Source organism: Emys orbicularis, chromosome 5, assembly GCF_028017835.1.
Source record: "Emys orbicularis isolate rEmyOrb1 chromosome 5, rEmyOrb1.hap1, whole genome shotgun sequence".
NCBI classification, from domain to species: Eukaryota; Metazoa; Chordata; order Testudines; family Emydidae; genus Emys; species Emys orbicularis.
This window is the reverse complement of record NC_088687.1, coordinates 100,510,782-100,534,092: the sequence shown is the minus strand read 5'-3', so window position 1 is coordinate 100,534,092 and position 23,311 is coordinate 100,510,782. Positions and strand designations below refer to the sequence as shown.

Sequence of the window (23,311 nt, the reverse complement as noted above, 5' to 3'; positions counted from 1 at the left end):
TTTTGGCCATGGCAGAAATTAAGTCAACATAGTGTTTTAATATAATTGGTTTTACAAAATTAGGCCTTGATCCTGCAAACACTTAGGTATGTGCAGAACCTGTAAGAGCATGAGTCATTCTGTTGAAGCCAGTGAGACTAATGTGCTTATAAAACACATACCTAAGTGTTTGCAGAATCAAAGTCTTAATCAGTATTTTGGTAAAATAAGCAAAAGTATTTTAAAAACAAAATATCCGCAGATGATCTGTGACTTTTCAATACATTCCTATCCATTGTCTTTTCAATACCTACTGCAACTGCATCCCTGACTCTCTTTATGTGCTTTGCTGCTGAAAGCAAGCTAAGTACTCCTGGTCCTGACAACAGGAAACCGAATCACACCAAGTAGTGAATAAAAACAACAGCTTTTTAACATGACTGTTTAATTACAAAGGGAGGTCCTGGTCTGCCATCATGGGGCAGCAGCATCACACAGATGCAGTGGATCTCCTATGGAATGTATTTATACTATTTAAAACTCATTGCAAATCTGAATCCTGGGAAAGTTTCAAACTGGAACTTTAAAAGGACACTGTCGAGGTATTTGCTGTAATTAAAAAACAAACAACCAGATAACTGGCTGAGTCTGGGGAGTGATAATGAATACAGCATCTTACGTCTCTAGGTCAGTGATTTTAATATGATACAGGTTGGTGGTGGCTAGGTGGGGTTACCATCTGATGGCTGCTGATAACCACTGTGGGGGAAAAAAATGGTATCACCACAGTTCCCAGTGGAAACCACTGAGATTACCACTACTGGAACCCAGAGAGACAAAGGAGTGAATGTGAATGCAAGTTTCTTCTTGTAGCCTTGGTTCTCTGAACAGGGTTGAGGTACATAAATATCTTGCTTTGTTGGGACTTAAGCACTTGGTAACTTTAAACCTGGGTTTAAAAAATTAGGTACATGCTTAAATATCTTGCTGAAATTGGGACCACAGGCAAGTGTTTTAGCTGAGTGTATGCTAGTGGGTTGTATTATTCTTTATATTACAGTAGTGCTTAGAGGCCTCAGCCAGGTCAGCGCCCCACTGTAGGTTCCAGTTAGGTACTGTGGCACAACAGAGGATTTCAGGCCACTGGCTGTACAGCTGGTGTCCATGGAGCTGCACCTCTTTACACCAGCAGAGCATCAGCCCTTCATTTGCCAGTATGGTCACATTTCAGTCATGTTAAGTTCATTTTAATTTTTGTTATAGCTGTCCATAATTCCTTTACAAACTCAAAGCTGAAAGTGTTTGATCATCATTGCTTTGGCCCTTGCATCCACTGCCTGATTTGTTTGTTACTGGGGTAGCTCATGGGTAGCAACTACGACCAATTTAAAAAAAAAAGAAAATACGCAACCATTAATTTAAAACAAAAGCCACTAGTGAGAGAAAGCTAGGTCAAATTCTGCGCCTATCTACCTTGACAATGTCCCTTTAGAATTACAGTGTCAGCATACCCAGATGGTTCAGCCTTCCGAGTAGACGTCTAAAATGGAGGCAGAAAATTTTTAACACTGGTAAAAACATCTGCACTGTTCCATTTCTATTGTATGTACCAACCTGCAGTTGTAATAAGACAGAGGGCAAGGGGAAAAAACAAAGAAAAAGATAAGCATATAAGTGCATTCAAAGGTTAGCACAATGTACGCGTATAAGGGGCAATACTGCATAGTTTGTTTCCAAGGAATTTACAGTAGAGTGGACTAACACAGCTAGCTGGAGCTTTTGGAGCAAAAGCATTGAAATCAGGTTACCCTACATGTAGCTCCATCATATCAGAGAACAGCTGTGTCATTCCTTTGTTGAGAGCTGCTACAGAAAGGGCATTAAAGTAAAATGAAACTTCATCATGGTATAAATGAGAACAGGTCTGCCCAACAAAAACGTGATAGTCCTTTTGCATCTCATGTAAATATTAACTCAACACCAAACTCCAAATGAAAGAACTGGGTGATGGGGCCTTCAATTGAAAGTTTGCACACACAAGGAGTAATACAGGGAAAATGTGTAGCTTTCTAGTTTGTGCCATATATAACAGTTCTGAGTAAGTCCCTCTCTTAATCATAGATGGTAGGAGCCCACAGTTAAATAAACCATATGTTTGTTGCACCATGTAGGATTTTGGAGAATAGATTTAACAGCCCCCCGATGCATTTGTCTATTTTAGGGCAAAAGGCTAAAGCTGATGCATCCTGCTCTGAATTACTCAAAACTTTTCTTCTCCAAAATCATAATATATAAACAGTAAATGAAATATGGTCACCATGGCTCAAAAGCATGTCAGGCAAAATTATAAAGTGGTTCCTAAACCAATGCCAATGCGCATTTTAAAACTAACAGGTACAGCTTTGTAAAAATAAAACTTGGTATTTATACTAGAGTAATTTAATGGTAACTAATACTTGGTACCTACTCCAGTGTTGAAAACAGGGCAAAGTGCTGTAGGATTTAAGGGTTGCTTGTGACAAATCCAGCTCAAGAAGATGGTGAAACTATAATTCAGGCATCAATCACTCCAAGGACTTTAACATTAGTTCACTAGGAGGGACATGGCCATATTTCTTTTTGGGTGTGAATTTAGGTAATGTTCAGAATATTTACAATCAGAAATAGACCTTCTACTGCTCATGATGTAACTCATTGACAGCAAAAAAATTATTCATGCGTCTTTTCATATCACATGATGATGGCAAGAACGAGAGAACATGCTTGTCTAACATTGTTTTGATAAGGATAAATTCTTTGAAGACAAAGCATCACCAATTTAAAATGGAAGGTCGAACATCATCAGTTCATTTTCTTTAGCGTAGCTACTGTATCTTCAATTAAGTGTTACAAGAATCCTTTCCCTTGGGCAGCTATGGCATCTCAGAAACAGGGCGTTTCTGTTTTAAAGTGTCAATAAGGGACAAGACTCCGCGTTTGACATTAGTTGTGACTCTTCGGGTCATCGAGTCTGCAGGAGGAGGGGGCGGTCGAACTTTCTGTGAAGGAGGTCTGGCTACCAAGCACTTCTGATATCGTAACTGCAACAAAGCAAATGTGTTCCACAATCATTAGTGCACTTCAATAGCTTCACATCAGAATCTTAAATTCAGTACTTTTTATACATTACAGGCAAACTCTGCCACTGAACTTGCTAGATTCATTCCAGGACTGGTGCCAAAAAACCCACTGCTAAACTAAGGGATCAGTGACTATTTTAAAAGCTATTTCAAGAACAGACTAGAAACAAATGCTGAATTACATTGATATGTGTGAAAAGCTGAAACTCCCCCTCAGTCTTATTATTTATTTCCCCCCAGACGCTAACTTGGACACATCTGCAACAGCCAAGCCCTTGGGAACTGCTGGAGCTTTAGCTGTATTGCCTCCAAAACCCCAAAGTGCATCTTCAAAATGGGATAAAACATGAATCTCTAACTTCAGCAGTTTATGCCGCATTGGCTGCTAGACTCACATTGGAAGTGAAATGGAGGGAAAACCAAAATAAAGTAAGAATTAAATGATTTTAACAGTCCGATGACCGAACACTTTCCGGGCCTAGGAACACCCTGGCAGACTGAAACTTTTAGAAGCATTGGCCCTGGCCCAATGATCAGAATAAATATTTCAGCCCCTCAGACACATCCCAAATGCACATACAATCTTTGGGGCTGGGACTGCCTGTTCTGTGTTTGTGCACCTGGGACAACAGGGTTCTGGTCTATGAATGGAGCTTCTCGGCTCTAGGATAACGTAAATAATTATTAATAATTTTCTTGCCTTCTTTTTTTTGCTGTTTTTGTTTTTCAAAATGTGCTACAAAGTCCTTATCTTTGATCTAAAATTCTTCAATACAGGAAAGGACAGTTACCTGTTCCGTAACTGGCGTTCTTTGAGATGTGTTGCTCAGGTGTATTCCACAGTAGGTGTGCGTGCTCGTCACGTGCACCGGTGCCGGAAGTTTTTCCCTTAGCAGCATCCGTAGTGGGGGAGCCCCGCTGTGATCCCTGGAGTGGCGCCTCTATATCGCGCCATAAAGGGGGCTGCGCGCTCCCCCCACCCTCAGTTCCTTCTTGCCAGACAACTCCGACAGAGGGGAAGGAGGGCGGGATGTGGAATACACCTGAGCAATACATCTCAAAGAACGCCAGTTACGGAACAGGTAACTGTCCTTTCTTCTTCAAGTGATTGCTCATGTGTATTCCACAGTAGGTGACTCCAAGCTATACCGGATGGAAGCGGGTAGGAGTTTAAGGGTTACCCGGGTGGAGCACCGCCCTACCAAACCCGGTGTCATCCTGCGTTGGGAGACGATTGCATAGTGCGATGAAAAGGTGTGGATAGAGGACCAAGTAGCAGCCCTACAGATGTCCTGAATAGGGACATGAGCCACGTAGGCCACTGACGAGGCCTGAGCTCTCGTCGAATGAGCCCTCACTATAAGAGGCGGGGGAACCCCTGCCAGGTCGTAACAGGTGCGAATGCACGAGGTGATCCAGCGGGAGATCCGCTGGGTGGAAACCGGTCGCCCCCTCATGCGCTCGGCCGATGCAATGAAAAGCTCAGGGGATTTCCGGAATGGCCTGGTCCAGTCTAGGTAAAAAGCCAGCGCTGTACACACATCTAGCATGTGCAGGTGTCATTCCTCATTGGAGGAATGGGGCTTAGGACAGAGGACTGGGAGGAAAATGTCCTGGTCCATGTGAAAAGCCGAGACTACCTTCGGCAGAAAAGCTGGGTGCGGGTGGAGCTGGACCTTATCCCTATGGAAGACCGTATACGGGGGTTCAGAGGTCAGGGCCCTAAGCTCCGAGACCCGGCGGGCTGAGGTGATAGCCACCAGGAACACCACTTTCCACGACAAATGGGACTAAGAACACGTGGCCAAGGGCTCGAAGGGGGGCCCTGTGAGGTGGGAGAGTATTAGATTCAGGTCCCAGAGCGGGACCGGGGGTCTAACGTAAGGGAATGCCCGATCCAATCCTTTTAGGAATCGGGAAGTCATGTGGTGTGAAAACACCGAGTGGCCCTGCACTGGGGGTGGAAAGCCGAAATGGCCGCCAGATGTACCCTGACCGAGGAGGGCGCCAGCCCTTGGGTCCTAAGGGAGAGGAGGTAATCGAGGATGAACTGGATAGATGCGGAGGAGGGGGAGGAACCCCTCTCCCTCGCCCACATGGAGAACTGATACCATTTGGCCAGGTAGGTTCGTCGCGTGGACGGTCTCCTGCTGTCAAGCAGGACCTGTCTAACACCCTCAGAACATCTCCCCTCCTCCTCATTCAACCACGAAGCAGCCACGCTGTCAACTGAAGCGCGGCTAGGTTGGGGTGGAGGAGACGTCCTCTCTCCTGGGAGAGGAGGTCCGGTCGAAGCGGCAGCCTGTGCGGGGGGGGGGGGGGGGGGGGGGGCAACTAAAAGCTGCAGGAGGGTCCCGTACCAATGTTGACGGGCCCAATCCGGGGCTATGAGGATAATCCGTACCTTCTGTAAAACTTTGCCTATCAAGGGAAAGGGCGGGAAGGCGTAGAACAGGCAGCCCGACCATGGAATTAGGAACGCGTCCGATATCGCCCCTTCGCCCTCTCCCACCCAGGAGCAGAATCATGGGCATAGGCGATTCTGGACGTTGGCGAACAGATCTACCTGGGGAGTACCCCACTCTAGGAAGAGCCGCTTGGCCACCTCCCCGTGTAGAGACCACTCGTGTTGTTGGGAGAAAAACCTGCTTAGGTGATCCGCGAGCGTATTGCGCTTGCCAGGCAGGTGAAAAGCCCTCAAAAGGTGGGCTACACAGAACTCCCACAAGAGTTGGGCTTCCTGGCACAAGGCCATGGAATGCGTGCCACCTTGCCTGTTGATATAGTACATCGCGGTCGTATTGTCCATGAGGACTCTGACCACCTTCCCCGCTAGGCGCTGACTGAAGGCTATGCACGCCAGGCGCACCGCCCTGAGTTCCCTGACATTTATGTGCAGAGATAATTCCGGGTGCAACCATCTACCCTGGGTTTTGAAGCTCCCCACATGGGCTCCCCATCCCAGGTCCGAGGCGTCTGACACCAGATCTAGCGAGGGAGGGGACTCCCAGAATGGGATACCCTGAAGCATGTTGCTCGGGAGGGACCACCATTGCAGGTCGGTCACTACACTGGGTGGCAACGTGACGACCTTGTCAAGGCCGTCCCTGGCCTGGGAATATTGGGAGGCCAGCCAGAGTTGGAGGGGCCTCATCCTGAGCCTGGCGTGTCGTACCACTGAGGTGCAAGCTGCCAGATGGCCTAGGATCTGAAGGCACGCCCGTGCCGTCGTCACAGGGAAGGCCGTGACCGAGGCGATGAGACCCTTGAGCGTCTCGAATCTGTCCCGGGCCACCAGCGAGTCTATCAGCGCACCTATGCGCTGAACCAGGACTAACGTGGACTTTTTCTTGTTTACCACTAGGCCTAGACTCGTGCAGGTGTCTAGCAGGAATTCCATCTGTGCCTGCATCTGGGACCGAGACTTGCCCTTGAGCAGCCAGTCGTCCAGGTAGGGGAAGATCAGCAGCCCGTTCCTCCTGAGGTGGGCTGCTACCACCGCCATGCATGTGGTAAAAACCCTGGGGCCGTGGAAAGGCCAAAGGGAAGGACTGTAAACTGGTAGTGGTCTCTTCCTACCAGGAAGCGGAGGAAGCGCCTGTGACCCTCGAAAATGTGGATATGGAAGTATGCATCCAGGAGGTCCAGGGCTGCGAACCAATCCCCAGGGTCCAGGGACAGAACAATAGAGGCCAGGGACACCATACGGAATTTGCAGCGAACCAGATACTGGTTGAGATTCCGCAGGTCGATGGGCCTGAGCCCGCCTTTTGCTTTCGGGATCAGGAAATACCGGGAGTAAAACCCTTTGCCCTGGAATTCCCGAGGTACCCTCTCCACCGCGCCCAGGGTGAGGAGGCACATCACCTCCTGATTTCAAAGAAGTGTGTGTTCTGGGTCCCCAGGGACATCTCGGGACGGAGGATGGTGTGGTGGGGGTGAATCGAACTGCGGCCTGTACCCCTCGGAGATGGTACTGAGGACCCACCGGTCCAATGTTATACGGGACCAATACACTCTGAAGGCCGATAAACGGTTGCCAAAAACCAACTTTATTAACTGGGGGGTTCCCCTAGCAACAGGCCAGGTGGCCCCCCACAAAGAGTCAAAAACGCCTCTTCCCCTGCCTCTTGCCCTTCGAGGGGCCGGGGCGTGGGGCCGAACGGGACTGGCGCTGTGACCTACGCCGCTGGTCCCTAGGCCTCTTAGGCGGGGGCTCGTACCTGCCCCTTACGGGGGGAGCCGAGGGCTGCGGTCTGGGTTTGTCCTTGGCTGGTTGGACATACAGGCCGAGAGTCTGCAGGGTGGTGCGGGAGTCCTTCATCCCGTACAGACGAGTGTCCGTCTGGTCCGCAAATAACGCCCTACCCCCTGTCCTTGGGGGTGAGTGAGGGCTGGCCATGTCTTTCACGGTGGTTGACAGACTCTACGACCAGTGAGTTTGGGGTAGGATGAGTGTATAGGTACTCATGCCCCTCTGTTGGCACAAAGTACTTCTGCTCTGCCTTCTTAGAAATGGGCGGCAGAGAGGCCGGGGTTTGCCAGAGTCCACTAGAAATGTTTGCTACCCCTTGATGCAGTGGTAGGGCCACACGGCCCGGTGCCGAGGAGGACAGGACATTAAACAAATTGTCCGACGGCTCCTCCATCTCCTCAGCCTGGATCTGGAGGTTGGTGGCTACTCGTCGGAGAAGCTCTTGATCAGCCTTAAAAGTCCTCCTGAGAAGGAGGAGGCGGCACCACTATGGACTCGTCCGGTGCCGACGAGACGACAGGTACCACCTCTAGGGCATCAGGTGGTACCGGTGGGTTGCACTCCACGTCTGGGTCCAGATGCGGTACCGGTGGTTCGGTACCCGAGGGCTGCTCTCGGTGCCGAGGCGGGGACGCCGAAGGTGCTTGGGATGCCCCAGCAACAGAGCGGGGCCTCGCCGATGCGAGCGCCTGGGGCCACAGTTCCCACTGGCACCACTGTCCTTGCCATGGCACCCCTTGCCATTGAGCCGTTGGAGGCCCTACCAGGGTTACATATTCCTGAGGGACGACGTGGCCCAGGGAAGGACGGATGGGAGCCAAGGTAGCCGAGGAGCCCACGGTGCCGTAAGAGCGGCTGGACCGGTGCCGTCCTGGTCGGCTCCTGCCCCGGGATTTTGACCTCGACGACGAGGAGACATATACGTCGGAGGTGCTATCTCTAGACTCCCTACGGCGACCGTGGCTATGACGCCTCGGTGCTGGTGACGGTCGGGACGTACTCCGAGCCTGGCGCACGCTGTGGTATGAGTGGCGGTGCCGATGGCGTCGCAACCTGCTATCACTCCGGCTGGAGGAGGAGCGTCGACGCTTCCTGTCCCGGTGCTTACGGCTCCTGCGGGCCGAGGAAGATTCCGGCGACTCGCTGTCAGGCGACCCCGACAACGGAGTGGAGATCTGACGCGGGCTCCAGGAAGGCCCCGCGGATCGAGCAGGGACCTCAACCTCCAACCTGGCCGGGGAGGGCTGGGCGCCCAGCGGCGTCTTTCCTCGGGACCGGGGTCCTGACTCAGGTGGCACGCCCGGTACTGGCAGGACGAGGATGTCGCGCGCTGCCTGAGCTGCCTCCGGCGTCGACGGGATTCTCATCATTGGAGAGGCACGCGCGGACGGGGCCGGACTACTCCGCTCCACTCGAGTCGGAGGTCTGGGCCCTGAGGGGGATCGTGGGCTGCCCAACTTGGGTCCGGCCTCACCCCTGTCCTTGTCTCGCCTTGCTTCTTGGCGAGGGAGCGGTGCCGACTGGTGGATGGGGCTTCGCTCCGCACCGAGGACGCGGTGCCTGGTGCCAGGTCGGGTTGGCGTGCTGGTGCCGGGGCCAATGCCAACTCCATAAGCAGGGCCCCGAGTCGGATCTCACGTTCGCGCTTAGTCTGGGGCTTGAAGGACTTGCAGATTTTGCAGCGCTCACTTATGTGAGCCTCGCCCAGACAGCGAAGACACTCGGAGTGTGGATCGCTTCTGGGCATGGAATTGTGACAGGAGTCGCACGACTTGAAGCCTGGGGCTCAGGGCATGCCCCGAGCCAGGCCACTAACTGAAGAACTACTACTGTCGAAGATCGTACCACTAAGGAAAGGCGCTGCAGCAATGCTGGAGCACAAGTTCCGACTACCTTCACTGGCGGCAAGAAGGAACTGAGGGTGGGGGGAGCGCGCAGCCCCCTTTATGGCGCAATATAGAGGCACCACTCCAGGGGTCGCAGCGGGGCTCCCCCACTACGGGTACTGCTAAGGGAAAAACTTCCAGCACCAGTGCATGTGGCGAGCACGCACACCTACTGTGGAATACACATGAGCAATCACTCGAAGAAGAATCAAACTTAGTTATTTTAAAGGAGAATATATTGCGGAAATGTCAGGGTCTGATTTTAGAAGTGAATGAAAGCATCTCATGGGTCAATTTACTTGTATAATTTGAGAATTTACTCCACTTATTGAATGGCATATTTGCATACAGGCCTATGTCAAACTGCTCAGTGTTAGATGATCATGTAATGAGAATAAAAGGGCCCTTCATCACATTGTAGACATGGATAGGGGTAGGAGGTAGAATCATAGAAATGTAGGGCTGGGAGCGACCTCAAAAATTCACCTACTTCAGCCCCTTGTGCTGAGGCAGGACCAAGTACACCTAAGACCATCCCAGACAGGGGTAAGTCTAACATGTTCTTAAAAACCTCTATTGATGGGGATTCCACAACCACCCTGATAACCTATTTCAGTGCTTAACTATCCTTAGAGTTAAAGCTTTTACTAATATTTAAACTAAATCTCCCTTGCTGCAGGTGAAGACCATTATTTCTTGTCCCACCTCTGTGGACATGGAGAACAATTGATCACAATTCTCTTTATAACAAATTTTAATGTATTTGAAGACTTATCAGGTTCCTCCTCAGTCTGAATTTCTCAAGAGTAGACATGCCCAGTTTTCTTAGCCTTTTCTCACAGGCCATTTTTTGTTGCTTTCTTCTGAACTCTCTCCAATTTGTTCACATTGTTCCGACAGTGTGGTACCCAGGACTGGACACAGTATCCATCTGAGTCCTCACCAGTGCCAATTAGACCAGGACAGTTACCTCCTGTGTCTTACAGATAACTCTCCTTTTAATATACCCCAGAATATTAGCCTTTCTTTGCAACTGCATCACATTGTTAGCTCATATTCAATTTGTGATCTCCAATAACCCCCAGATCCTCATCAGCAGTAGTACAACCTAGCCAGTTATTCCCCATTTTGTATTTTTGCATTTTCCCTTCCTATGTGCAGTACTTTCCATTTGTCTTTATTGAATTTCACTTTGTTGATTCCAGACCAATTTTGAATTTGAATTCTGTCCCCTTCAAAGTGCTTGCAACCGCTCCACTCCAATATCCAAATCAATGAAAATATTAAATAGTAACAGACCCAGGACAGGCCCCTCTGGGACCCCACTAGGTATGTTTTCCCAGTTTGACAGTGAGCCATTAATAACTACTCTTTGAGTATGGTCTGCCACCAAGTAAGCACCCATGTTATAGTAATTCCATTGAGACCACATTTCCCTGGTTGGCTTATGAGAATGTCATGTGGGACTGTCAAAAGCCTTACTAAAAATCAAGATGTATCACATCTACTGCTTCCCCCATTCACTAGGCCAGTAACCCGGTCAACATGTTTGGCATGACGTGTTCTTGACAAATCCATCAGAAGTTCTCAACGTATTTCTTTCTGAGCCCCCTCCCACCCCCCCCAAAAAATTCCATGGCCCACCTGTATCACAACTGTTTTTCTGCATATAAAAGCCAGGGCTGGCATTAGGGGGTACCAAGCAGGGAAACTGCCTGTGGCCCCATGCCACAGGGGGCCCTGCAAAGCTCTGTTGCTCAGGTGTTGGCTTCAGCCTCAGGTTGCAGGGGCTTCAGCACCGGTGGGCAGCGAGGCTCCAATAGTCCAGCCCCCTGTGGGGGCAGCGGGGTTTCAGCCCAGGGCCCCAGTGAGTCTAACATCAGCCCCATTTGGCAGACCCCCTTAAACCAGTTAGTGGTTTCCCTCCCTGGTTGAGAACTGCTGCTCTAAAAGCTTACAAACTGATTGTTTAATAATTGGTTCCAGTATTTTTCCAGGTATCAAAGTTAGCTTGACCAATCTATAATTTCTGGGTCCTCCTTTATTCCCCCTTTTAAAAGATAGGTGCTATGTTTGCCCTTCTACAGTCCTCTGGGACCACACACCTGTCCTCCATGAGTTCTTGAATATAACTGTTAGTGGTTCCAAGAATGCTTCAGTTAGTTCCTTAAGTATCCTAGGATGAATTTCACCAGGCCCAGCTACCTGAATACATCTAACTGATGTAAATATTCATTAACCTGTCCGTTCCCTATTTGTGTTGCACTCCTCCTCCCTTTTGGTTAATATTAATTGTTAATATTATGCATCCAGTCACAACCTTCTTTTAGAGAAGCCTGAGGCAAAATAGGCCTTAAACACCACAGCGTTCTTGCTTGTCATCTGTCATTAGCTCTCATTCCCCATTAAGTTGTGGATCTACACATTCCTTGATCTTCTCTTGCACCTAATGAATTTATTGAACTTCTTCTTATTGCCCTTTTATGGCCATTGCGAGGTGTAACTCATTTTGTGCCTTAACCTTTCTGACTTTGTCCCTACATGCTTGTGCTGTTCTTTTGTATTCATCTTTAGCAATTTGTTCATGTTTTCACTTTTTGGAGGATTCCTTTTTGATTTTTGGGTAATTAAAGAGCTCCTGATGAAGCTATGTTGTCCTCTTACTATTCTTCCTATCTTTCCTTCACACTGAGATAGTTTATTGTTGTGCCTTTAATATTGTGTCTTTGAGAAACTGCTCTCCTGAACTGCTTTTTCCCTTAGACTTTCCTCCCATGGGACCTCACCTATGAGTTCTGAGCTTGTTATAGTCTGCCTTTTTGAAGTCCATTATCCTTATTCTGCTGCTCTCACTCCTTCCTTTCCCTAAAATCATGAAATCTATCATTTCATAATCACTTTCACCCAAATAGGTAAGGTTGGTATAGGAGCATTATTTAAATTCTCAAAGATTTATTTATTTATTTATTTTGCATTAAAGATACCAGTTTTTACAGTTCTTTAAATATTATAGGGATTTAATATAATTGTAAATTTAGAATTATTACTATTTATAGAGTTAGTGAAAGAGCTAAGTACTACAGTTCACTTTGAAAAAGATCACTTACCATACATGCAGCCTGAACAGCTTCTGATACATTTCCTGCATTTGGTTCACACCAAAAAACATGGGATTCAAAATGCTGGTTCCCTGTATCCATAATGAAGGCAAATGTATGGACATCCTTGCCCACTCCCATAAAGGACAGGAACCGAACACGACATTCCACCATGATTTGTTCTTCATTCTGGTTATGAAGCAATGATCGCTCATTACTACAATGTATTCAATACAACTTTTTGGTATATTTCATTTACGTTTCTAAAATCCCTGGTGAAACTGTAGCTGTAGTGCTGAACTCTTATTATTTATCTGTACAGCATTAGCAATGTGCTGAACTCAATTAACCCTTCTAAAATACAAGAAGAAGAGAGACCAAAGCGGTTGGTATTGGGCACACCACAGATTTTAGGTTATTTCAGTTTAAAAAAGACAGACCGTGGTAAGTCATAAAACAACAACAACAACTACTTATCCATGTTGAATGGGGATTTACCCCGGGGACACAGCAGCAGTGAAACAGACCTATTTCTTGAAAGTGTCACTCTACTGGTCTTCTGGGAAAATGCTTTGTATAAAGCAGCAGCACGAAACAAAGACTGAAAGATTCCTTGTCCTTGCTAAATTGCAGAGAAGGACAGAGCAAATCTTAGCATTCACGACTCTTGGCCCAGGGTTTCGGCTTGCAGTATTTGGGTCTCAAAAACCCCAGGAAAAGATAATGCTGATACTTATTTTTTTATACCTCATAAACATTTACAATCATTTCTAAGGGCTTGTTTTGAAGGGGCAAATAAAACTGAACCTAACAAAAGTGACTGGTAAGAACCTTGATATGCTGCGCTTTAACATAAAAGCGGAAGATGAATTGTAAGATTTTTTAAAATCTCAATCTCTACTAAATGGTCCTATTGTGCACAGTTTACAGTACTGGAGGGAAATGTCAAGTAAAACAAAAGAATACACTCTAGTCCAAACAAAAATTCTATTACAGATGGGGTCTTTCTAGCTTTCTGAGATTGCACTATTAAAACTATTATGTTAATCTATTCCTAACTTACTCTTTCATTGATGACCGTCACAGTAGCATCAGCAACATTCATGGTAACTGGCATCCACTCCTCTTTGCTAGAGGAAGCCATAAGGTTTTCTATGGCACTGTTCAGCGTATCCATACCTAAAATGTAGAGGGAGGGAGAATGGAATTAAAAAAAATGTATAAAATAAATACATAAAAAAACTAGAAGAAACTATTATTTTCACCTGGAAGCACAGAAAAGAAGTTGCCTTAGATTTCTTAGCTAAAAACATTCTGATGGCGGGGGCTTAAGAAAAAAAATGACTAGCTCCTGCTATCCTTTATTTTTTTTTGTCACTTTGTAAAAACAAAAGTAGTTGCCAGTCTTCTTCTAGGAGGCTTAAAACACTGGGACAGCAGCTTGTTCAAGTAGCACCTCACTCCAGTCCTATGCACTTACAACTCCCTTCTGACTTTTTAATTGTCAGTGCTCATGTTGGGAGAGGGCGCTGCAAAGGGCTTTGTCTCAGCAGCCTTCCCAAAACATTCTGGCTGAGGAAGCACAAGCCTGAGTGAGGCCATGAGCACTAGACAGCCCCATTCTCTTCCTATTTGGAGGCTTAGTGCTGACCCCTGTGCATCAGGAACACAAGTAAAGAGCGTTGTTGCTCCTTGCACTTTTCTTTACCAGTGCATGTGTAGCCAGAATCTAGCCCTTTTAGATTTTATGTAAGTCCCCTCTAGCATCAGTTAAGAACAATGGTGTTACATACCCACTGGTTTAACTACAGGTAACATGCCCAAGTACTGGACGTGGAACTTCTGTACCAGCTCTGTCTTTGGTGTTGGGAAATCTACTGCATGGGAACAAAAAAAATCAACGGATGTTTATCAACATTCACAAGTAAAAGACACCTTTATTGCACTGACAGAAGTAATTTTACTCTGAAAATACTGTATTGATTAAAATAGATCTGCACTCCCTACAGCTCATACAACAAGATGTTAAGTGATTTCCAGGGGAATTAAGGAGGAAGATGATACAACTTCCAATTCATGTAAAACTAAAAATAGGATTGTGTTCAAACCATTTAGAAAACTTGCATGAATATGTCTCTAAGGTATGAGCATATATACAGGGCTGGTCTCATATCCAGCACAGTCACGTAAAATTTGGACTCTAAGGGCTAGATCCACAAAGGGGATGTTGGCTCAGTGTGGCAATACCTAACTTTGGGTGTCCTACCACCCAGTAGAGCCCGTAGCCCTGAGTTAGGTGCCTAGGCTACCTAGACAATACATGGGGAAAGTGAGGAGATTGAGGGGTTGTCTACATGGTAAATTAATGCGCAGCAAGCCAGGGTATGAATCTACAACTAGGATTGCCAACTTTCTAACTGCACAAAACCGAACACCTGTGTTCCCTGTAAGCTGTGCAGGAGAGATCCAAGTGCCGCCCAGCCGATTAGCAGACTAGCAGCATGTGGTAAGGTGCCCCTCCCACCACATTGCTCCTTCCTGCGGCTGCTCCCGGGACCCTCCTGCTGGCTGTGCAGAGCAGGGGTGGAGAGCAGAGGATGCTGATGTCAGCGTGTCCCGACCCCTGCCCCTGTACCCCATCTCCGCAGAGCAGGGCAGAGGGGACAGCCTGGTTCAAGAGGACCCCGAGCTGCTGTAGTCTGAGGTCTGAATGGTGAGTGATTGAGTGCTTTTCTTAAAGTGACAGTGCACTGTTTCTGAGATTTCCACAGCAGCTAGCTCACACAGCCTCTGTTTCTCTCTCTCTCTCTCTCTCTCTCTCTCACACACACACACACACACACAGTATCTCTGTGTCTCACACACAGTCTCTTTCACACTCACCTCCCAACACATACTTGTATTATTGTTGTTGTCACTTATTGGTACTTCCTGCAACGCACATCTATTCTCTGTAATGTTATTCTTTCAAAGTGTTATTTTAGTGTTTTGACTGGTCTATGCATTTCATAATTTTTATTTCTTAAATTTAATTCTTTGAGTAGTGAGTTCTAAAATGCCTAATCTGTCCTGGCTGGAATAATTATCCCTCTGGTAACTTTTAAAAAATATATATATTATATCTAGGTTTTTTGTTTCTACTGGTGGCCCACATTCGCACATACCTTGGTGCACATCACAAAATTTATTCCGCATATGGATGGAAAAAATTAGAGGGAATATTGCCAAAAACCCTTGCCCCACCCCTGCCCCAAGGCCCTGCCCCGCCCCCTTCTCTGAGGCTCCGCCACCCACTCACTCCAGCCCCTCTCTCTCAGTCATTCACTCTCCCCCACTGGACTGGGGCAGGGAGTTGGAGTGCAGGAGGGGGTGAGGGCTCTGGGGTGGGGCCAGAAATTAGGGGTTCAGGTTGTGGGAGGGGGCTGCAGGCTCTGGGGTGGGACTGGGGCAGAGAGGCTTGGGGTGCAGGAGGGGGCTCAGGGCTGGGGCAGGGGGTTGAGATATGGGAGGAGGTTCGGGGTGTGGGCTCTGGGAGGGAGTTTGGGTGCGGGAGGGGGCTCAGGTCTGGTGCAGTAGTTTGGGATGTGGGAGGGGGTGCAGGGTGCAGGCTCCGGGAGGGGGCTCAGGGCTGAGGCAGGGGGTTGGGGTGCAGGAGGGGGGTCAGGGTGCAAGATCCAGGAGGGAGTTTGGGCGTGGGAGGGGGCTCAGGGCTGGGGTTGGGTGCAGGAGGGAGTGTGGGCTCCGGAAGGGAGTTTGGGTGTGGGAGGGGGCTCAGGGCTGGGGCAGGGGATTCGGGGTGAGGGCTCTGGCCGGGCAGCACTTACCTCAGCCGGCTCCAGGTCGACGACGCAGAGGGGCTAAGAGCATGTCCAGCCCCTAGCCACAGGCATGGCCAGGCAGCTCTGCGTGGTGTGCGCTGCCCGCACCCGCAGGCACCGCCTGCGCAGCTCCCAATGACTGTGGAGCCGATGCTGGGGGCGAAGACAGCACATGGAGCTTCCCTGATCGCCCCTGCGCCTCGGGGCCGCAGGGACATGCCGGCTGCTTCCGGGAGCTGCGCAGAGCCAGGGTAGGTAGGGAGCCTGCCTTAGCCCCACTGCGCTGCTGACCGGACTTTTAACGGCCCGGTCAGCCCGATAGCTGCCAGGGTCTCTTTTCTTTCACCATTCCAGTCAAAAACTGGACGCCTGGGAACCCTGTCTACAACGCACCAGCTTATTGCACAGTAACTCGCCATTTGGACACTGCTACAGAAGTGGATGTCCTGGAGTGTGGCTTGCCAAACTATGCTTTCAAGCAGCAGAATGCTAAGCTGCACCCTGGGACTTTCACTGTGCTGTGGCAACATCCACCTGGCCTTCTACTGTGCAGCAAGCTGGTATGCTTTAAATTCGCACCCTGGCTTGCCATGCACTAACTCACTGTGTAGACAAGTCCTAAGAAGAGGATTCACAACAGCTGGCGCGCTGGGCAAAGAGCCATCTGAGCTAGCCAATAGGAAATACTGAGGAGAGGGGCAGGACTAAGCTCCTCCACTCAAAGGAAGTTGGGCACCTAACTGGAGGTCAGATGAAAGCACTTATCTCCACTTTGGATTCACAGCCATGAACCCTCCTGGAGTTAGGCACCTAAGTCAGATCAGTGCCTTTTCAATGAAATAAGAACAGGAGTAGCAGTATCCCTCTCCCCACCTAATATAGCCCAGTGGTTAGAGCACTCACCGAGGATGTGGGAGACCCCAGTTCAAATCCCCACTCTGACAGAGGAGAAGGGACTTGACCCGAAGTCTCCCACCTCCCAGATTTCAGAGTAGCAGCCGTGTTAGTCTGTAGCCGCAAAAAGAACAGGAGTACTTGTGGCACCTTAGAGACTAACAAATTTATTAGAGCATAAGCTTTCGTGGGCTACAGCCCACTTCTTCGGATGCATATAGAGTGGAACATATATTGAGGAGATATATATACACACATACAGAGAGCATGAACAGGTGGGAGTTGTCTTACCAACTCTGAGAGGCCAATTAAGTAAGAGAAAAAAACTTCTGAAGTGATAATCAAGATAGCCCAGTACAGACAGTTTGATAAGAAGTGTGAGAATACTTACAAGGGGAGATAGATTCTGTTTTTGAAGTTCAGACTCCAACGAGAGACTGCTGAGCTGGAACTGATATGCAAACTAGATACAATCAACTCAGGATTGAATAAGGACTGGGAATGGCTGAGCCATTACAAACATTGAATCTATCTCCCCTTGTAAGTATTCTCACACTTCTTATCAAACTGTCTGTACTGGGCTATCTTGATTATCACTTCAAAAGTTTTTTTCTCTTACTTAATTGGCCTCTCAGAGTTGGTAAGACAACTCCCACCTGTTCATGCTCTCTGTATGTGTGTATATATATCTCCTCAATATATGTTCCACTCTATATGCATCCGAAGAAGTGGGCTGTAGCCCACGAAAGCTTATGCTCTAATAAATTTGTTAGTCTCTAAGGTGCCACAAGTACTCCTGTTCTTTTCACCTCCCAGGTGAATGCCCTAACTGCTGGGTTATGTGGTATTCTAGGGTGGGTCTGTTTCAGTTTCTCTTGTTGAAGCTGTTCCACTTTGTATGAAATACTTAAAGAGTCACTGGAACCTGGGTCTCCCAGGTGGGTGTTTTAGCCACTTTTTGTCTCTGATCTAACGACTATTTACATTTTTCATACAAAGTCAAATAACTTCAACAGGAGAGATTGAGTCCCTTTGTGAACCAAGCCCTGTGTTTTTAAACCATGCCTATGAACGTGCCCTCTATGTGCCAGGAGAAACCAATGTCTGTGTGAACAGCTGATGCAAATAAAAAAAACCCATGAACAACATATAGGAGCGTGTTGAGATATTCAGTGCAGGCAAATGGATTTAAAACATATATCTTGCATTAGTTACTGTGTGTAAGTCTCCTGGGCTGCTTTCAACATATCAACCATTAAGCTAAGAGAAAGGAACACAAAGCCATTTTTCTTTTACCCCACACTACAGGGTGCAGCACATAGTTGACTGGAAGATTTGCTTGCTCATCAGCCTCTGAAGCTCACATTGATGCTGAAATTCAGGAAGAGTCTGGATCTGCTATAACTCCTCTGAACCCATTGATTAATTGGAATAGATTTTGTTTTTATGCAGATCTGGCATATCATTTCCACTACTGCGGTGTGAAATTTACACATTTTGAAAGACCAGAGGAAATAAACAAGTTGCCATAACTGAGCAGAATTGCACTACTGTCAACATTACCAATAAAAGTATTTTGCTGTAACATCATCAGATACGCTATCTAAAAGACACTGTTAGCCTTCCTTTCAGCTCGATTTTTGTTAAATACAACATTAAGGGACTGTATCTAAAACTGGACCATAATATAAAGTTAATTCTGGCATACAGTACCTTGCAGGGGAACATCCAGGGTGACATTTGTCCGCTCTTGCAAAGAGCTGCAAGCCACAGCTTTAGCATTCTTCCGTTCAGCCATAATCTGGAGAAGATGGCAATAGAACAGCATTTTTCCCCCCCCAAGATATAGTACAGTAGCAATTCCAAGTATAAATTTACTCTCATTACACCCCTAATCTGGGAAATCTGCAATTAGTCAGAGTCCATATGACCAAAAGAGATACTAAAATTAATTTTCTTTCAGTTTATTTACAATTCTCTCTTTGCGGGACATAGAGCTACAAATAGATATGAAAGATACATGAAGTGAAAATTAGCAGTTTAAATGTTCAAAAACTGCAGTGAGGAATGACATAGAAAGTAGTATAACTAAATCTATACAAATAAAAAGTGAAGAGGCACTTGTCATCCCATGCACATTTCTGATCTACCTATTTACATATACCCTCCTGAGAAAAGAGTTACCATTGTGACCCTGGCTGTGTTGGAATGTAATGTACAACTACATTTTGTTTATGTTTTAGTAATAAACAAACTACCATTTTAATTAAATTTTACAGAGAGGTCTAGTGGCCTGAGCACAGGACCTGGAGGCAGAAACACCTGCTCTAAAATCATGGCTCTCACACTGGCTCCCTCTGTTTGTGATTATTATACTTTGAGGTTGCTTTCTGTTTATGAGGCAATATTCATATCCTGGGCTAAATAAAATGAGAGCTGTCGCTGAGAGTCGGTTAGTTTAGGAATAAGGCCCTGATTCAGTAGAACAAGTCCATCCAATGGTATGTAAGAATGTACTTAATTGCTTTGCTGACTCAGGGCCATAACTATCATTGAGGGCTTGTCTACACTGGGGGTTTAACTCAGGCTGCTTGACCTAAAAATGCCTGTGTACAAGCAACATAGTTCCTTTGAGTGCACTAACTCCACATTTATCTCAAACTCTGGAGTCTTCTTTCAAGTTAGATGCAAACTTAGTTAACACGGTCTATTGTTAGTGCACACACAATGCTGCTTCACACTACTTTGGAAGTCCTCCAACTGCTATCCCACAATCCTTTGCAGACATGTATGATGGACCTGTGTGTTTACCTGTGTCCCCTCCCACTGCTCTGGAGTCAAATTGACAAGATATCTCCCTCATCTGCCAGGATCAGACCATTTATTCCTGGATTCCAATATATTTGTGTTACAACAATATTACTCCAGCAGCCTCTACAACGTGCCTCAAACAGCTGCTTGGCGCCATGCTGAGACTCTAGATCTCACTGCCATCTGGGGAGAAGCAGCAGTGCAGCAAGCTCTTGGGGCCAGCCACCAGAATAAAGATGTGTTGGTGGACATTGCTAGTCAGTTGTCCACAAGGGGTCACAACCAGGACACCAACTAGTACCAGATAAAGAGCAAACAGCTCAGGAGACTGTACACTACAATCCAAGATGCAAGAAGAGTCTGGCTGTGGAAATATAACCTATCTATTTTTTGAGGAGCTGGACAGGATATTAAGCAATTACACAGCTATAAAGCCAAGGAGGTTGTGGATCCTGTGCACAGCTGCACCCCCTTCTCCTAAGGAAGAACACAAGTAGCACAGTGAAGAGCTCTCCCCAGAAAGCCAGGATCTCTTCAGGACTCAGGACTCTGAGGGTGGCCATGTTGGAAGCCAGCCTGATTCCCAGCCAGAAGCCAGCCCGGGACTGAGGAGGCAGATCCTATCAAAGAAACCTTGGCATGTAAGTATTGACCTTTACAATTTATTCTTACACTATACTGCTGTGCTGATTTCTGTTCCAGTGCCCCATTTTGTGTGGATGTGAGCTAGAAGCCTTTCTGAGTCTCCAATTCCCACCTCCTTCAGCCCTCTCTGTCCCCCTCTGCCCCCCACATACATGTTCTCAAAATGGTGGCTGGTCTGACAGGGCAACCAGCTTCTGTCTCATGGTAAAGGCCAAACCATCAACTGTTCACAAGCCCATGGTGTAGAGGGCACCTACCCATCTCCCTGTTTTCCTCCTGACATCTGCCTTGAAGCTCCTGGCTCCCCATGGGGAACCCGGGAGCTGCCAGGACTCCAGGCACGGCGCTCCCTGCTGGGAGCTTGTAGAGAGGGGGCAGCCAGACTCCTGGCAGCCCGCAGCTGAGAGCCTAGGGATGCAGTTGGGCTACTGGCAGCAGGGAGCCCACAACCCAGGGGCAGCTTGGCTCACAGCAGGGACTGCGTAAGGTGCTAAGAGCCTGGGCTCTCAGCCCCCCACACTAACCTTAAGTTGGTGGAAGTGCTCCTGGTGAGGACACGCACCACTGACAAAAGGAGAGTAGTGCGGAGAACCACCAGCGCAATTACTAACCTAGGGTGACTGAAGTTTCTAGTGTAGACGTGCCCTTAAGGAGAGCATAGCCATACAGCTCTTAAAGGCTTTCTGTGTAAGCCTGTGAAAAAAGACTGGGAGCAGTTAAGGCATTAAACAATCAGTGCAGAACCTGCTCTGTTTTTCTCTGCACTTTCAGCATGCCTGCAATAGAGATAAAGCAGAATCTGAGGTTATGGCTACACTACAGCTTAAGTCGACATAAGTTATGTCGCTCTGGGGTGGGAATTAGCTACCTGCATAAGCAACATAATTTATGGTGACTTAAGTGCTGGTGTGCACAGTGCTGTGTTGTGGGAGTGCTCCTCCTGCCAACATAGCGACTGCCACTTGTAGGGGCTGGAGTAATTAAGCTGAGGGGAGAGCACCTTCCCATCAGCTTAGAAAGTCTACACAGAGAGCTTACAGCAGTACAGCTACATCTGTGCAGCTGCGTCACTGTCAGCTCTCTAGTGTAGCCATAGCCTAAGACTGAGAGATTGCTTGATTTTGGTCTTGACATTCTGCGGGATAGCTGTATGGGAATTGCCCCCAATATAGATCACAATTCCCTTCCACTCCATCTTGGTGAATAACTTCACAGCATAGCTCGCTGGTCTGCCCTTTGCTTTTCTGAATAAGGCCATTTTCTGTTTCCTAGTCACTTATCTCAGTGTAACGTCACAGAGTCAGGACAGCTTAAAGGGGATGAAGAAGGAATTAGTATCCAGCTCACTCCCAGATACCTCCCCACTAACCCTCCAACACTATAGAAGCACCTGCAAAGCCAAACCAGGAACATAATTCCCCATAGCCTAAACTGCAAAGAGAGTGGCAGCAGCAGATTCTCATGGCTATGATGTAGCTGTGCTGGCACAAAGAATGGACTTCCAGCTTGAACAGTTCCTTGCAAGTCTTCTTCCTTCAGCAAGAGTCAGTATGGGACGATTTAGACTTCTTAAATCCCTCTAAGTTGCATCTTTGAACCCCCTTCATGGCTGGCCTCATGTTCTACTTCCTTCAATCTTAGCTGCATAAACCTTCTGTAAAAGTGTACCTTTGTCTGGAAGTTGTACATGACCCCACCATTGCCATCCTCTTATCAACTGGTGCAGGACTGCAACTTGCCAGGATCATGTAAGTATCTCCTAGTTTGTGACAAAAATCAAACCAATGGACATGAAGAATATGCCGGAACTTTTGACACTGAGAACTGTTTAGTTTCCTCTCCTCAACTCTTTTTAATGGCCATGTTTCTGCCCTAACAGCATCATCATCACTACTGTGTTGAGCACTCATATCTTAGCTGTCACACAGACATCTTGCGGCCCAGAGGCCTTTGAAGACGCTGAAATGTCACTGATGCAAGACAGAGCCAACATGTGACTTCTTCAGTTATAGAACTTCCTGCCGTCAACTGACTACCCTGACAAATAAAACGATTCACCCATTCTATATCATTGCTATCTACATGAAGCATCAGCAAGTTATTCATTCCCATTTTATAGGAGGCATGCCTAGCTTTGGTTTTATCACTACTGATCCTAAGTCATTCCTTACACTGTACAACACAAAACAGGGGCTTAAATGTGCAATATGCAAATCAGCACACTAAATAATTTGCATAAAACATCACACAGAGCAGAACAAAATGTGTCTACTATACTAGCAGGGTTTGCAACTCAAAGACTGCAAAACTCAAAATAAATGAAAATGAAAATAAATAAATAAAAAAACCCAGACAAACTGACCATAAAGAAAAAGGAAACAAACTTCATTGATTTTCATTCTCCAAACTGAGAAAAATGTACAAAGCAAACACAAACATACTTCCAAACACAAAATGTAAACTGGATTTTAAGACTTAAAGTTAGTTAGTAAGATAGGCAACTAAATGTGTGTTTTATTTTGGAAGCATCCCTTTAAATAGTCACATTTTAAACAGAAGAAAAAAACAAATCAAAAAAGTTTTTTTAAAGGTACACGATCAACTTGAAAACTAGTGGCGTTTCAATAAGAGTTAAAAATAGTCTCAGGTACTACACCTGCTTCAGTTCCCCTGCCAATTTTTATAGTTTTTCAGTCAGATTTTCCTATTTTGTAAAAGGCTTTACTACTGAAGGAAAGACCCACACAAACAGAGGGCACTGATTAATTGACCATTCCGGGGAACAGATAATTTGTCAAACTCACAA

General features: G+C 47.0%; 1 protein-coding gene across 1 annotated transcript in view; it reads right to left on the bottom strand.

Moving 5' to 3' along the window:
• Window positions 1–2,891: 2,891 nt before the first annotated feature.
• The window catches only part of APBB2 (amyloid beta precursor protein binding family B member 2), a 356,971-nt gene continuing 336,551 nt past the window's right edge, over window positions 2,892–23,311 (bottom strand). The window contains exons 13-17 of the mRNA XM_065405514.1: window positions 18,763–18,850; window positions 14,131–14,214; window positions 13,401–13,516; window positions 12,347–12,526; window positions 2,892–3,059 (exon numbers count right to left, since the gene is read on the bottom strand). Coding sequence (XP_065261586.1) covers window positions 2,892–3,059; window positions 12,347–12,526; window positions 13,401–13,516; window positions 14,131–14,214; window positions 18,763–18,850 — 636 coding nt within the window. The remainder of the gene's footprint in view (window positions 3,060–12,346; window positions 12,527–13,400; window positions 13,517–14,130; window positions 14,215–18,762; window positions 18,851–23,311) is intronic.